Source organism: Alosa sapidissima, chromosome 2 (genome assembly GCF_018492685.1).
Source record: "Alosa sapidissima isolate fAloSap1 chromosome 2, fAloSap1.pri, whole genome shotgun sequence".
NCBI classification, from domain to species: domain Eukaryota; kingdom Metazoa; phylum Chordata; class Actinopteri; order Clupeiformes; family Clupeidae; genus Alosa; species Alosa sapidissima.
In genome coordinates, this window is record NC_055958.1 from 12,847,153 (window position 1) to 12,862,152 (window position 15,000).

At 44.3% G+C, this 15,000-nt stretch overlaps 1 protein-coding gene across 4 annotated transcripts in view; it reads left to right on the plus strand.

Annotated features, from left to right (window-relative positions):
- ptprna (protein tyrosine phosphatase receptor type Na) overlaps positions 1 to 15,000 on the plus strand; it is a 50,330-nt gene that overhangs the window by 11,141 nt on the left and 24,189 nt on the right. For 2 of the 4 annotated variants that reach the window (XM_042075479.1, XM_042075489.1), the window contains exons 3-12: positions 3,470 to 3,580; positions 4,671 to 4,770; positions 5,017 to 5,179; positions 5,617 to 5,953; positions 7,259 to 7,387; positions 7,526 to 7,563; positions 8,197 to 8,432; positions 8,542 to 8,628; positions 9,364 to 9,443; positions 11,415 to 11,479. In XM_042075479.1, coding sequence (XP_041931413.1) covers positions 3,470 to 3,580; positions 4,671 to 4,770; positions 5,017 to 5,179; positions 5,617 to 5,953; positions 7,259 to 7,387; positions 7,526 to 7,563; positions 8,197 to 8,432; positions 8,542 to 8,628; positions 9,364 to 9,443; positions 11,415 to 11,479 — 1,346 coding nt within the window. The other 2 variants (XM_042075497.1, XM_042075504.1) reach the window with 2 other exon arrangements.

The window sequence follows — 15,000 nt, forward strand, 5'->3', positions numbered from 1 at the left end:
TAGATATAGATAGATAGATAGATAGATAGATATATAGATAGATACAGTAGATAGATAGATAGTTAGATACCGTAGATAGATACAGTAGATAGATACAGTAGATAGATAGATAGATAGATAGATAGATATATAGATAGATACAGTAGATAGATAGATAGATAGATAAATAGGTAGATAGATAGATAGATAGATAGATAGATAGATAGATAGATAGACAAACAGACATATAGATAGGTGGGTAGATAGATTGATAGATAGATAGATAGATAGATAGATACAGTAGATAGATAGATAGATAGATAGATAGATAGATAGATAGATATATAGATAGATACAGTAGATAGATAGATAGATAGTTAGATACCGTAGATAGATACAGTAGATAGATACAGTAAATAGATAGATAGATAGATAGATACCGTAGATAGATACAGTAGATAGATAGATAGATAGTTAGATACCGTAGATAGATACAGTAGATAGATACAGTAAATAGATAGATAGATAGATAGATAGATAGATAGATAGATAGATAAATAGATAGATAGATACAGTGGGGAAAATAAATATTGAACACGTCAATATTTTTTGTCCTGTGTCATTCCACTTTATTACACATAACTCTACGTATGGACTTTAATGTTTTATATGTGTGGATTACCTGAGTTAATACTAATGTCTGGGGAAAATATCATGTGAATAGCCTCACTGTGGAAATATACTTACTGAAAAAAATGTTTGTTCAATACTTATTTTTCCCGCTGTAGACAGATAGATACAGACAGACAGATGGGAGCACCTTTCTGCAATAGATGTGACATGAGGTAATGGAGGTGATGATTTCTCATGTTAGTAGAGGGGAATGCAGCCATTAGACAGCCAGGCTAATGTGAAGCTCAGCTGTAGCCTCAGACTCCATTACTTCAGTAGTTTGAGCTCTTACTAATGAGAAGTGAGCCTGCTGTGAGACGCTTTATAAAATACCTGCCCAGGTGCCTCTAATGAGGTGTGTGTGTGTGTGTGTGTGTGTGTGTGTGTGTGTGTGTGTGTGTGTGTGTGTGTGTGTGTGTGTGTGTGACTGCACAGCAGTAATGGTAAGCACCTGTGTGCCTAAAGCTAAGGTTCTCTCCTGCTAAGAGGCACGGTTACCCTCGGATCAATGCATACTCACTCTGGCCTCTGTGTGTGTGTGTGTGTGTGTGTGTGTGTGTGTGTGTGTGTGTGTGTGTGTGTGTGTGTGTGTGCGTGCTGAAGTAAGGAAGCCACTCTGACAAACAGGTATGCTGGTGCTTCATTGAGCAGACAGGATCCTCTATCTCTCTCTCCCTCTCTCTCTATCCCTCTTTTTTCCTCTGACCTCCTTCTACTTTACCAGCAGCATGTTCAGCATGAAGCTCTTATCTCTGAGAGGATGACTACGTTCACTACTTATGTGTGTGTGTGTGTGTGTGTTATTGTGTGTGTGTGTGTGTGTGTGTGTGTTTATTTGACCAAAGCGTGAAGCACTCATCTCTGAGAGGGGGACTTGTCTGTGTATGTTTGTCAGTGTGTGTGTGTGTGTGTGTGTGTGTGTGTGTGTGTGTGTGTGTGTGTGTGTGTGTGTGTGCGCGTGTGTGTGTGTGTGTGTGTGTGTGTGTGTGTGTCTGTGTGTGTGTGTGTTTGTTTGTTTAAGAGAGTACACCAGAGTGGAGAAGGCCACAGCCTCTGTCACCTGTTTCAGTCTCAGATGCTCATTCTCTTTCACCCTCTCTCTCTCTCTCTCTCTCTGTCCTCCTCACTGTTGTCACGGTAACACTGACATCATCAGGCTGATGGCAGCTGGGAGCACGCCCCCACAATCATTCATTCTGCGCAGACAAAAAAAGGATGAGTCACAGTCACTTGCTTACGCACTCCACTCTCTCTCCCTCTCTCTACTCTTTCTGTCTCTCCCATATATCCATACACTCTCTTTGATTTGATGTGACGTTCTTCTAATGGTTCATGTGGAGGTAAATGACTTCATATTCTGCTGTTTGAGTAAAACAAACACCTAGTTTGTGTGAGCAATGCAGCAGTATTCTGTTCTATGCCAATCAGTTCTATCCGATTTCATACTCTTTGTGCCTGTCTGGCTGTAATGCATACATTCTATACATGCTGTAATGCATACATTCTACATTCTAACTCACATATACAGAAAATACAGTTACCTGTCCTCTGGCAAAGAGAGATAATCTCCCTGATGTTGCACAGATGTATAAACAAGAGAAGAAAATAATAAAGGCCAAAACCAATAACTCACGATTATAAGTTGCATGACATATTAAGTTAACAGCTCTTCCCCAGACTGCTTTGCATAAACACACACACACACACACACACACACACACACACACACACACACACACACACACTCACACTCACACACACACTGAAGTCCCATTTGTATTGAAAGAGTTTTCCTGCAACTCCAGTGGGTCTCTCTTAATTACTGAGCGATTAGATTCCCTCTGACTTATATATAGCAGTGAGCACTATGGCACTATGAGTCAGACCTCTGGAAGGGGGCGCACTGGGACAGGCAGAGAAAGGGGGAGGAGAGAGAGAGGGAAGGAGAGGAAGAAAAAGGAGAGAGGGAGGAGTAAGCTGGGACTGGGAACCATGGGGGCCATGCAGAGATAGTGCAGGATATAGAGAGACAGAGAGAGAGAGAGAGAGAGAGAGAGAGAGAGAGAGAGAGAGGACATACAGTGAGAGACAGAGAGAGATGGGGGGGGGGTCCCAGTTTACATCAGCAGTTTCTTTCAGAGTTATTCTATTTTCTACCTCTAACATGAGTCACACATTGAGCATAATTTAAAACTTAGGGTTGTGTGTGTGTGTGTGCGCATGCATGTGACGGAATGGAATTTAATTATGCTTTTTTTGGGACATATCCAAGAGCTGCATCTTTGTGTGCCGCCTGCGCCAGGCGTAGCATCACAACCAGAATCTCTCCCAGGTCTCTGACTCACCACACATGTTTTGTGTGTGTGTTGGTGTGTGTGTGTGTGTGTGTGTGTGTGTGTGTGTGTGTGTGTGTGTGTGTGTGTGTGTTTGTGTGTTTTGCTCCCAGGTCTCTGACTCACCACGCCTGTTGCCTTTTCTGGGGACGACGCAGAGCTGCCACTGCACTGCCTAGTCCTAATCCCTTTAAGTAGTGCCATGCTATCAAACCCACAATTATACACTCGGCATGAACAGAGACATGTGAGCAAATCACCAGCGTGTAAGTGACAAGCCTCCTCTCAGCCAATCACAGGTACAAAGGGGCTCTGAGGCAGATTACAGTGTATGTGTGCTGCTGGTAGTCATATCTTTGATGAATAAAATGTAAAGTAAAGTTCTGTGCTGTGCTTGTGTAAATATACTTACGTGTGTGTGTGTGTGTGTGTGTGTGTGTGTGTGTGTGTGTGTGTGTGTGTGTGTGTGTGTGTGTGTTTTACAGACAGATTATTTGGGCAGTGTCTGAACTCCCCACAGGAGAGGGTCCAGTACCAGCTCACGGTGCCCATTCTACAGAGACTACAGCAGGTCCTCAAGGAGCTGATGATGCAGGGTGAGACAAGCACACACACACACACACACACACACACACACACATACACACACACACACACAGACACACACACACACATGCACACACACACATATGCTCACACACACTCACACACATATGCGCGCACACACACACACACATACAGTACGCATGCGCGCACACACACACACACACGTACACACACACACACACACACACGGATGTGCACACACACACACACACACACACACACACACACACATACAGTATACACATACACATAAACACACATACAGACACTCACCTGTGAACATCAGTACACGCTCATATACAGTTGATGTAGACGTGTAATGTCAGACAGTCATACCACATAAACTGATGCTGAAGGCTTCTGTCCTTCTGTCCTGTCCAACTGACCTCCGAATCTATTTGACCTGAAGGCTTCACTGTTCAACACCTACCAGGAATGCAGGTCACATTTCCAATAGGCTGCACGATTTTGTGAAAATATTGAAATGCAATTTTTCAGATTTGATTTGCGATATCTTTTTTTAAAGTCAAGCTTCAGTTCAGTATTCCAAATTCCGCTTTAAGTTGGGCCACTTCTGATTGGTGAGCATGCCTAGTGCATGAGAAGCACAGCTCTTCTGATTGGTGAGCATGCCTAGTGCATGAGAAGCACAGCTCTTCTGATTGGTGAGCATGCCTAGTGAATGAGAAGCACAGCTCTTCTGATTGGTTAGCTTCACTGTCTGTCACACAAGGAGGACGACATGAATATTAAAAATCATAGATGTGACAAGATTAACCATTGCGACAGAGTTGCGAGCTGCTTAATTAATTTGAGCCTTTTCGATTAGTTAAATGCATTATTTCAAACAGCGATTTAGATTAAAAATTGGATTAATTGTGCAGCCCTAATTTTGAGGCACACTGATAAATACTGATGCAATGTGTCATTTTATTTCACTGAATATTTTTTTGCAATAAAAGTATTTTCAATGAACTTAACACTAATGAAGATGTGAACTTAAAGTCTGAACTGATTGTGTGTGTGTTGAAAGTGTTATTTGACATGTGGATTGTTTGCTATGATGTCACTGGTCTGCAGGGCTCTCGTGGCATGATGACATCACTCAGTACATCATTGCTAAGGAGCTGGGCAGAGTTCCCCGCTCTGGCAATGTGAAAGGCCAGAAACCAGCGTCACAGTAAGGCGCACACACACACACACACACACACACACACACACACACACACACACACACACACACACACACACACACACACACACACACACACACACACACACACACACTAACACACATTATTTTTCTACCATTTTCCTATTTGTCTTCATTGTTCCTTCCCCTGCTCTCTCTTTTTCTCTCTCTCTGCCTCTGTCTCTCTCTCTCTCTCTCTCTCTCTTTCCTTCTCTCTCTCTCTCTGTCTCTCAGACCTGCTCAGCCATCTGTCTCTAAAGGCTCCAGCTCTAAAGCCGGGAACACTCAGCACCAGAACACTCAGCCCCAGAACTATGTTGACTACATGATAGTAGACCCTCCCCAGAGCTCCATGCATATGCAAGCCATACCACTAGACCCCTACACTTACCACCAGGTAGGGATGCCACACACACACACACACACACACACACACACACACACACACACACACACACACACACACACACACACAGCACACACACACACACATACACACATACACACACATACACACACACACACACACACACACATACACACACACACACACACATACATACACACACACACACACAGGTGCTTGTGCTCCTACCTGCACTAACACTAAAGTCTGTACACACACAGAGACACACACACAGATAAAGAGGCAGCCACATTGACAGGCAAATAAACATCTCACTAAAGCAGTAACTGTCAGCCAGGATCCACAATATGCTCGCTGCCTCATAAATAATCAACAACAATAAAAACAAAAACCTTTCACAACCTAGTTTAATCTGTTACTAAAACACACTCTCCCTGCTCATCTCTCTTGTTTTCTTTTCAATTAAGCATGGTTACCAAGACGACACGGAGCGTGGGCTCCCCTCCATGGGGTCGCACCCCCGCGTCTCCTCCGCCTCCTCACGCTCAGGTGTCTCCCAGCAGCAGCAGAGGGAGCGCGAGCACGAACGCCAACTCCTGCAGGACCTGCTCTCCCACTACCTGTCGTCCGCGCAGCCCTCCTTTCACCACCGGGGGGCAGCAGTGCACGCGGCCGCTCCCTACTACGAGGACCTGGACCTGCTGCAGGACTACACCGACCAGTACCAGCCGCCCGTCAGCCGACCCCGTGCCCAACACCGGCCTGCCGTTGCCCAGGACTACAGCTCGCTCTCGGGGATAGATGGTATGAATCCATACTATACGATATAATACGACTGATACGATATCAAACGACCACGATATCAAACGACTACGATACGATACGATACAATACGATACGATACGATACAATACAATACGCTGCGATGCCATGCCATGCCATGTGATGTGATACAATACAATAGATATGATACAATACAATATACAATATAATATGGTACGATATGATACAATAAGATACAATACGATATGATACAATACAGTACAATTCAATATGATATGACATGATATGGTACAATTCAGTACAATATCATATGGTATGATATGATACAATATGATACGACCCCAGTTACTACTACAGTTGCCCAGGACTACAGCCCTGAGACTACAGGTCAGTCTTGGGGTTGAGAAGGAGGGAGTACACGGTGTGGGGTCAGATTAGATCGTATTGGATTAGATTAGATTAAGTGAGATTAGGACTAAGGGGTGAGATGTGTGTTGGGATCTCTCTCGAAGATGGTTGTACGGTACGATACAATACGATACAATAAAATATAACTTTATGAATTAACTATATGAATATATATATTTAAAAACTTTAAAGAATAAAATTTTTGTACAAGCCAACTCCTAAATGTTCACATCTATTACAAAAATGTTGTACAGCATTTTACACAGATATCACTTTATATCCCTGGATTAATGGTGAGAAGGCCACACACAATGTCCTGTGATTGGATTATATTATATTAGGTGGATTAGGAGTAAGGGGTGAGATGAGAGTTGGAGGTAAACTTCGGATTTGGGTTTAAGGAGAAGGATTGCCTCATTGGCTGTGTGCCTGGGCTTGTTTGTTTGTTTGTTTGTGTGTGTGCATGTGTGTGTTTGGAGGTGTGTTGAGTTACACAAACTGTGCATGATGATCAATATTTGAGTGTATATAAGCCATGTTAATGTGTACAATAAATATGTTAGTGTATGTAAGCTATGTTAATGTGTACAATAAATATGTTAGTGTATGTAAGCTATGTTAATGCGTAACAATAAATATGTTAGTGTATGTAAGCTATGTTAATGTACAATAAATATGTTAGTGTATGTAAGCTATGTTAATGTGTACAATAAATATGTTAGTGTATGTAAGCTATGTTAATGTGTACAATAAATATGTTAGTGTATGCATACATGTTTACATGTGTCTCGCATAAATAGGGTTTTGAATTCATTAATGCTTAATGCATACACATGAGAATCCAGTCATAAATCTTTGTGTGTTAATCCCCACCCCCTGTGTGTGTGTGTGTGTGTGTGTGTGTGTGTGTGTGTGCAGATGAGACACTGGCCCGGATGGCTGCCATATTGGAGAGGTACGGTGTGGACCCCCAAGAGTTGAGTCCTCAGCAGCTCTACAGGCTCTCTGTAGCACTACAGAAACAACAGGGCCAGCAGAAAAACACAGGTGCTCACACACACGCACACACATACACACGCACACGCACACGCACACGCACACACACACACACAAACATACTGTACACTTTAGACTATTCTGTGTTACAGTAATTGAATTGCCAGTCTCTGTCTCTGTCTCCTCCAGATAAGTTTCCACTAAGTGCTGCCGTCACTCTGAAGGAGGTACGTCTTGCTCCCTGCCCAACTCCATCTCTTCACACCACCGCCGCCACAACACACACACACACACACACACACACACACACACACACACACACACACACACACACACACACACACTCAATCACTCAGCCTTAGTGCTCCATTGCACTTCCTTATCTGGCCCTCAGCCTGACTGGACCTCAACTTTTGTTCTGTCATGAGACGGCTCCCTGCATAGCATATCCAAGCAGGAAGCAAGTCCGATGCATGGAGATTACTAGGGTATTATAGATGGATGATATGGGGATTTAATATCACAGGTAGATAACTGGGATATTGTAGTAAGGAAAACTTCATATTGAGTTTTTATTGTTGTTGATGATAGTTAACTATCAGGCAAAATTGTTAGCTATTTAAATCACATTTCATGTCTTTAGTGTATTGCAGAGTCAATAAACAGCAAAATGTACAAAATTACAGTAAGATGTTGTTTTGTCACTTTTGTATGTTTAAAATCATGGTGGTGTGCTGTTAGAATGTCTCATGGTACCCCTAGTGTGTTGTGAGAGAAATAAAAAAAAACGTTTGGGAAACGCCGCTTTAGACCATCAGCTGCTGAACCAGATGTTTGTATTCTTCTCTGTCACTGCTCAGACTGAGCTGGTGGAGAACAGTGACACGCAGACGCAGAAAGGAGGCAGCCGGAGCCCCCCGTCCACAGCCCCCCTGACCTCCAGCACCACGCCGGCCCCCCCTCTGACCACAGCCCCGGGGGTAACGACCAGGCCGGGGCTGTCCATTGTGGACATGGAGCTGATAGAGAAGGGAGTGAAAGTGGAAGACCCAGCACATGTGAGGGAGGAGTACGGCTACATAGTCACCAACCAGAGGTGAGGGAGGGAGTGTGTGTGTGTGTGTGTGTGTGTGTGTGTGTGTGTGTGTGTGTGTGTGTGTGTGTGTGTGTCAGTACAGTAAAATATTACTGATCTTCTCTCTCAGTCCCCTGAGCCTGTATGATGGTTTCCGTCTGCTGGAGACACTTGCACGGAGGATCCACCTCAGCACCAGCAGTTTCATCAACATCAGGTGCGTGTGTGTGTGTGTGTGTGTGTGTGTGTGTGTGTGTGTGTGTGCGTACGTGCGTGCGTGTGTGTGCATGAAAGAGTGGAGAGTGGAAGAAATAAACAAGAGTAGTGGAAGAACTAGTAAGCCATGGCTTTTAGGCAGCGAGAGAAACAGGAAGTCAATGACTGTGACACCAATTACTTCCACATTCCTAGCATAGGCTATTCTACCCATTTACATGGGAGTATTGGCATTTGAATAGAAAGCATCCTACAGGTAGAGTTTGGCACAGGGTTTGTTATGTGTGTATGTGTGTGGGGGAGGGGGGTTAGTAAAGATTCAATATCTGTTTTCTCTCACTGAGTTGGATACAGCAGTTCAGTCTAACATGTAGAGATTTGACATTTACTTATGAAAGTACTTATGAAATGCGTAGGAAAAGTAAAACTGACAGTTTACTGATATAATAATTTGCTTCAATTAGAAATAATACATTTTATTGATTTTGAATAATTTGGTTGGTTATAGAATCCTCCAACAAATAACAAAGAAGAAAATGAAAACTGATTCCAATTTTAGCCTGTTTATCCAGAAGTCAATGCTGGATGTTGACATTAACAATAAACTATAGCTGCTAAAAGCTCTCTTTACAGTAAAAATCCCGGTGTTTTCCCCCCTCTTGATTACAGTATGTCCATGCTAATATGATTTTGTCTCCTACCGTCTCTCTCACATCTGTGGCTGCATGGTGGGCAGTGTGGTTGGGCCTGCCTTAACATTCCGCATCCGCCAGAACTCCCAGAACATGAGTGCAGCGGATGTGGCCAACAAAGCGGGTAAGAGCCTGTCACTTAAACACACTAGTCCCCACCTACAACCATGTCAACTCTGTCCACACCTACAACCATGTCACCTCTGTCCTCACCTCTGTCCCCACATACAACCATGTCACCTCTGTCCCCACCTACAACCATGTCACCTCTGTCCACACGTACAACCATGTCACCTCTGTCCCCACGTACAACCATGTCACCTCTGTCCACACATACAACCATGTCCCCACATACAACCATGTCACCTCTGTCCCCACGTACAACCATGTCACCTCTCAACCATGTCTCTGGGTCGCCCATAATAAAACCATCCCCTATCACAATACACAACCAACCATAGTTCTACTCCATGTACATGTGTCTATGCTCTGACACCTCTGTCATTTGACTCCCTTAATACCTCTCCATAGGAACTTGATTTATTGTGTGATGACCGTTGGCCTCCAGGCAACCTTCGACCTTGTTCTGTCTCTCTTTCCTTTGTGTTGTCACAGTGAGCATTAAAGCTCAAGTACTTAAGTACTTAAAGGTCCAGTATGTAGGAAATAATGGAAAATAAACTGTAACCATTCCAAAAATGATCACCATATGTTGTCAGAGAGTGAGGAAACACGATGAATTGAAGTAATGGCTTATTTGACAACATTACTCTAACCCGTGAAAACCCGTGAAACCCCGTGTTTTGAACGATTAATTCTAGAATAGCGTATTAATAATGGGCTAGCGTGTCCTCATTTGGGTTGCCAAATTAGCAAAGGCCAACTGTCAACAGCTGTCAGTTGTAGTCATGAACGCCTATAAGAGGCAGGCAAATTTCCAAAATTAAAACAAGAAACAAATTAAGTGGACATCGGAGGAGCTTCCTGAGATGGTGACGTCTTCGTCAAACGAAGAATATCAAGTCTGACGCAGAGCTGGCCATATTTCTCCACAACAGGTAGCCTATGCTAAACTTCATCTGCATCGCTAACTTCAGCTACATATGTTATGTTGGTTAGAGAGGTATTTTTTGTTTTCACTGTTTCCGTAATGTGTAGCTGGATCATGGTTGGAGAAAGCAGCTGCAGGTCAACTAACGTTAGCTAAGTCTTCATTACATCTGGCAACCCAGAAGAGGCTCGCGTCTGGTAGTCTTGAGAACGTTCACCAGTGTTTTGATTTTGGCCAACAGAACGTTCGGTAACAATCCTACAAATCGCACCTTTAAACAGCACCGAAAATCAAAAAATCCAGTGGAAACTAGATGGCAGAAGTGTGTAGGCCAATCTGCCCAGCAGCTTTTTCTACTTTGTCACCTACAGAGTTTGACAGGTACGATCTTTCAAAACACCATGTTATTTCCCATAGACATTTGACGACCGAAGGTTGGATGGATACGGAAGTTAGGAGGCGGGACTTATTCTGGAGAGGTCTATTAGAAATGTAGGCTAATGCTCTTTTCTTTGATACCCCAGGATGTCCTGTCCCGGTTTTGTTTTTTTTTTCTCACTCTAAACCTTCCCTTAAAATGTCATTCTTGGATGTCAGACTTCCCCTGGGGACACACTGTGTCAAATGATCTATTACGATGCACTTCCAAACGGCGGGGGATCTGTATCGATTGTAGCCCGCGGCCTCCGTCTCATGTACCCGAGGTCAGAATCTCACAGTCTCAATGTCTCACAGTCTGATAATAGTCTCCCTTCCGCTCGCGAAAAATGTAATAGGAGTCCCACGGCCTCGGAAGTATAGCGCACGCTCGATTTAAGCGATTCCATTTCGTGCCCAAATAATAGCTGCCATCTTGGTTTATAGAGTGTTATGCGCATAATCAGAGAGCCTTTTCGGGGTGGTTTAGGGCTCCTGTCAGGGGTAATGCATGGGGAGCAGGCAGGCTCCTGCTCTCTACGCTGGGATCTCTAGTGAGGGGGTCTGAAATTTAGATGGGGAGAGCGGGTGAAATTATAAGGGTCTGTTTGTGTTTCTGTCCCGCAGTGGCTGAGAAGAACTTTCTGGAAGGCGAGACGGGGCTGAAAATTATACAGACTGGAGTTGGAGAGGTTAGTGAATGAATGTGTGTGTGTGTGTGTGTGTCTGTGTGTGTGTGTGTGTGTGTGTATGTATGTGTGTGTGTGTGGGTGTCTGTGTGTGTGTGTGTGTGTGTATGTATGTGTGTATGTGTGTGTGTGTGTGTGGTACTGTACGTGCATGCTTTCTCAGACACTGCAGAGTTCAAGTAGTTCATCATTCTCCCATACCTTTCTATCTCTTTCTCTGTTTTTTTGCTCTCTCTCTCTCTCTCTCTCTCTCACAGACACACACACACATACACACCATACATAGTTTCTTATGATCTCATTATCAGTCTTACTGTAACAGCTCTGGGTTACGAATTGCTCAGTGAACTAACTGATGTGACTGTTGGTGAGAAACTCAGTGAGTGTGTGTAATCCGTACCTGCACCAGGGTCTTCACCCCTATGCACGAGAGGGCTTAAATTAATACTCCACCTTAAACCGAACTTATGTGTGCGTCAATGCCTGTGTGTGTGTGTATGCATTTCTGTGTGTTTGTGTGAGTGTGTGCGTGCATACAACTGTGTGTGTGTGTGTGTGTGTATGCATATCTGTGTGTGTGTGTGTTCTATACCCCCTTTTGTAGTTCCTCTTTTCTTCTTGTATAATTTTTAAGAGGATCTCTCAGCGCACCCTTTACTGTCTCCACTGTACCTCACTCCCTCCTTCTCTCTTTCTCCCTCCTTCCCTCCCTCCGTCTTCGTTCAGTTCACTCCCCCCCCCCCCCGCTGATCCTCGTTTCTCTCTCTCTCTCTTTCTCCCTGTCCACTGCCATTATTCCCTCGTTTCTCTCTCTCTCTTTCTCCCTGTCCACTGCCATTATTCCCTCGTTTCTCTCTCTCTCTTTCTCCTTGTCCACTGCCATTATCCCCTCTGCCATTCTCTCGTCTGCGCCCTTTTTTCTCTCGTGCCTTTTGTGTGCGTGTGTGTGTGTGTGTGTGTGTGTGTGTGTTTTCCGAGCTCATTCAGGCCTGTGCTTTTCTCTCTCTCTCTCTGTCTCTCTCCCTCTCTAGCTGTCGTTGGCTCTCTCATTTGCCTCGCTTTGACTGAGTACAGCTGTTGCAGACCTTTGAATGCCAAATGATGTCTTTTGTTGCATCCTGCTGCTCATATTTTTTAATTATTCTTTCTTGTTCTATTGGGGGCTGTGACATTCATTTATGTGTGTGTGTGTGTGTGTGTGTGTGTGTGTGTGTGTGTGCATGTGTGACAGAGAGAGATAGAGAGAAGTAGCGAGAGTTTCTATATGTGTGTGTGTGTGAGAGAGTGTGAGAGAGAGAGAAAGAGAGTGAGAGTTCTTATGTGTGTGTGTGTGTGTGTGTGTGTGAGAGAGAAAAAAAAGAAAGAGAGAGAGAGCTCCTATACGCGCGTGTGTGTGTGTGTGTGTGTGTGTGTGTGCAAGTGCTCCTTCCTATTCTCTGTCCCTGGCTGTCTCTATGGCTCCAGTAATGAGACCTGGTTCCACCTGCCTCTTTCTTGTCTCTCTATTGTGACAAGCCACCCCACCCCCCACACACTCCTCACCACTCATTTCTCTGCATTAATGAATGTGTGTGTGTGTCTATGTGTGTGTGTGTGTGTGTGTGTGTGTGTGTGTGTGTGTGTGTGTGTGTGTGTGTGTGTGGTGAGTTGGTGAGAGGCAGGCCGTGTCGGTCTCTGGGTCCACTGTGCTCCATACAGACAGTGTGTGTGTGTCTGTTGGTGTGTGCGTGTGTGTTTGTGTTGGTGTGTGCGTGTGTGTGTCCATGCAGAGCTCCATCTCCCACAAGTCTGCTAGAGGTCATTTGGGTCTAGTGAACTCCGGTCACAAACAGCGTGAAGATGTGCCAGCATGCCTGCACACACACACACACACACACACTCACACAAACACCTGTACACACAAATACTCAAAGTGACTCAGATGTTGAATTTACGGTGCATGTAGGCCTATAGGATAGGGTTAAAATGGCAGTTGGTCATGTTTGTGCGTGGCACTGTAGGTGTCAGGTATTCAAACGCACACACTGTCCCTCACCTACCAGAAATAGAAATGAAAAGAGTGAGTGATGAAATGAATTCAACATTGTGCTCTGTAGCCGAATCAGATTGTTTTGGAAGGAATTGCTCTTTTGTGTTTCCTAGAAGGCTAGATTGGAGAAAGTTAGCTGTGGACACGTTCAACATATGGACATAATTTAAGCAAAAGTATATTGTTTGAGAGATAGTGATTTTTTCCATTTAGGCGACTTATTCCAGAGAGGGGGTTGTGTGAGATTCATCACTTTGTTGGTGTTCAGTATGTGCTCCTGCATGCTAAGCTTTTTGGTCACAAAAACTTCCAATATCTTGTTCTCTCCTACCCCTCCCCTATCCCTCTCTTTCGCTTTTCGCCCCGTTTTTCTCCCACGGACGCTCGATCCAGGGCATCAAAAACCGCCCCCGCCCTCCCTCCGCCGTTTCACCATCAGCAACATGTGGAGCCGTCGCCCAGGCAACGCCGTTTGATGTGACAAGTGGTGGCGCTGGCTGAATTGGGAGAGAGAGAGAGAGATAGAGAGAGAGAGGGGGGGGAGGGAGAGCGAGCGAGCGCGGGGCCTTTACACGAATCCGAGACGGCAACGATAACCACATTTTTCTTCCCTCGCTTTTCTTCTGTTCCACGACTACTTGTCCGTCTTTCTCTCATGCCTCTTAGCTGCCGACCGACTCAGATAAAGCTCCCATTCGCCCCTTCACATTTTTTCTCAATCACATCGCCATGCAGTTAAAAAACGGTGCAGCAGCAGCAGCAGCCGCTGTCTCGTCACAGGACAGCTTATCGATGCGTAACTTGTACAGAAGTATCCCGCCGGACTCGCTCGCTGTATTGGGCGTTTAGGCGTTGATTTTCTTAGAAGAGATCATCACTAGAAGACAAAGATGAAGACGAATGTGCCCGTCTCCAGGGTCCGACTTGCTGCCGTCCTGTTCCGGCAGGCATGCAGCGGTGTGCAGCGTGTTGGGTGCGTTAATCCACCGGACGAGCCCGGGTGAGTTCCGCTCTCGTGTGCTCTGTAGCCTACATTGCAGGAAACATCCTTCTTGCACGACTGGAGCCGGCTCAGAAAATAACATATTATTAAATGGCATGTCGGCCAGGGAATGTGTTTCTCTGTTTTTGTTTCACTTGACTAATTTGTGCATCTCATTGCGAAATTGCAAATTAGTTGCCAACTCCGTCTTTGTAAGGTATGAAAATGTTGTCCCAGTCAGTATACTTTGAAACATGCTTTGGCTGATAATGTAGCCAATATGTTGAAGATTTAACTTTTTTATTGATAAAAAAAAAAAAACGTAGCCTAGGCTATCCTAACTGTATCCGTTCGGATTTTATATAGTTCGCTAAAACGTTTCTTAATTGCTATATATTTAAGTGTTAAGGAAAAAAAACATACATTCGTGTAGCTTATTATATCTGTTTTATTCTAGGCTTACGTCATTGCATTAATATTTCATTTCCCATACAAAAACAAAACTAGTTCTCA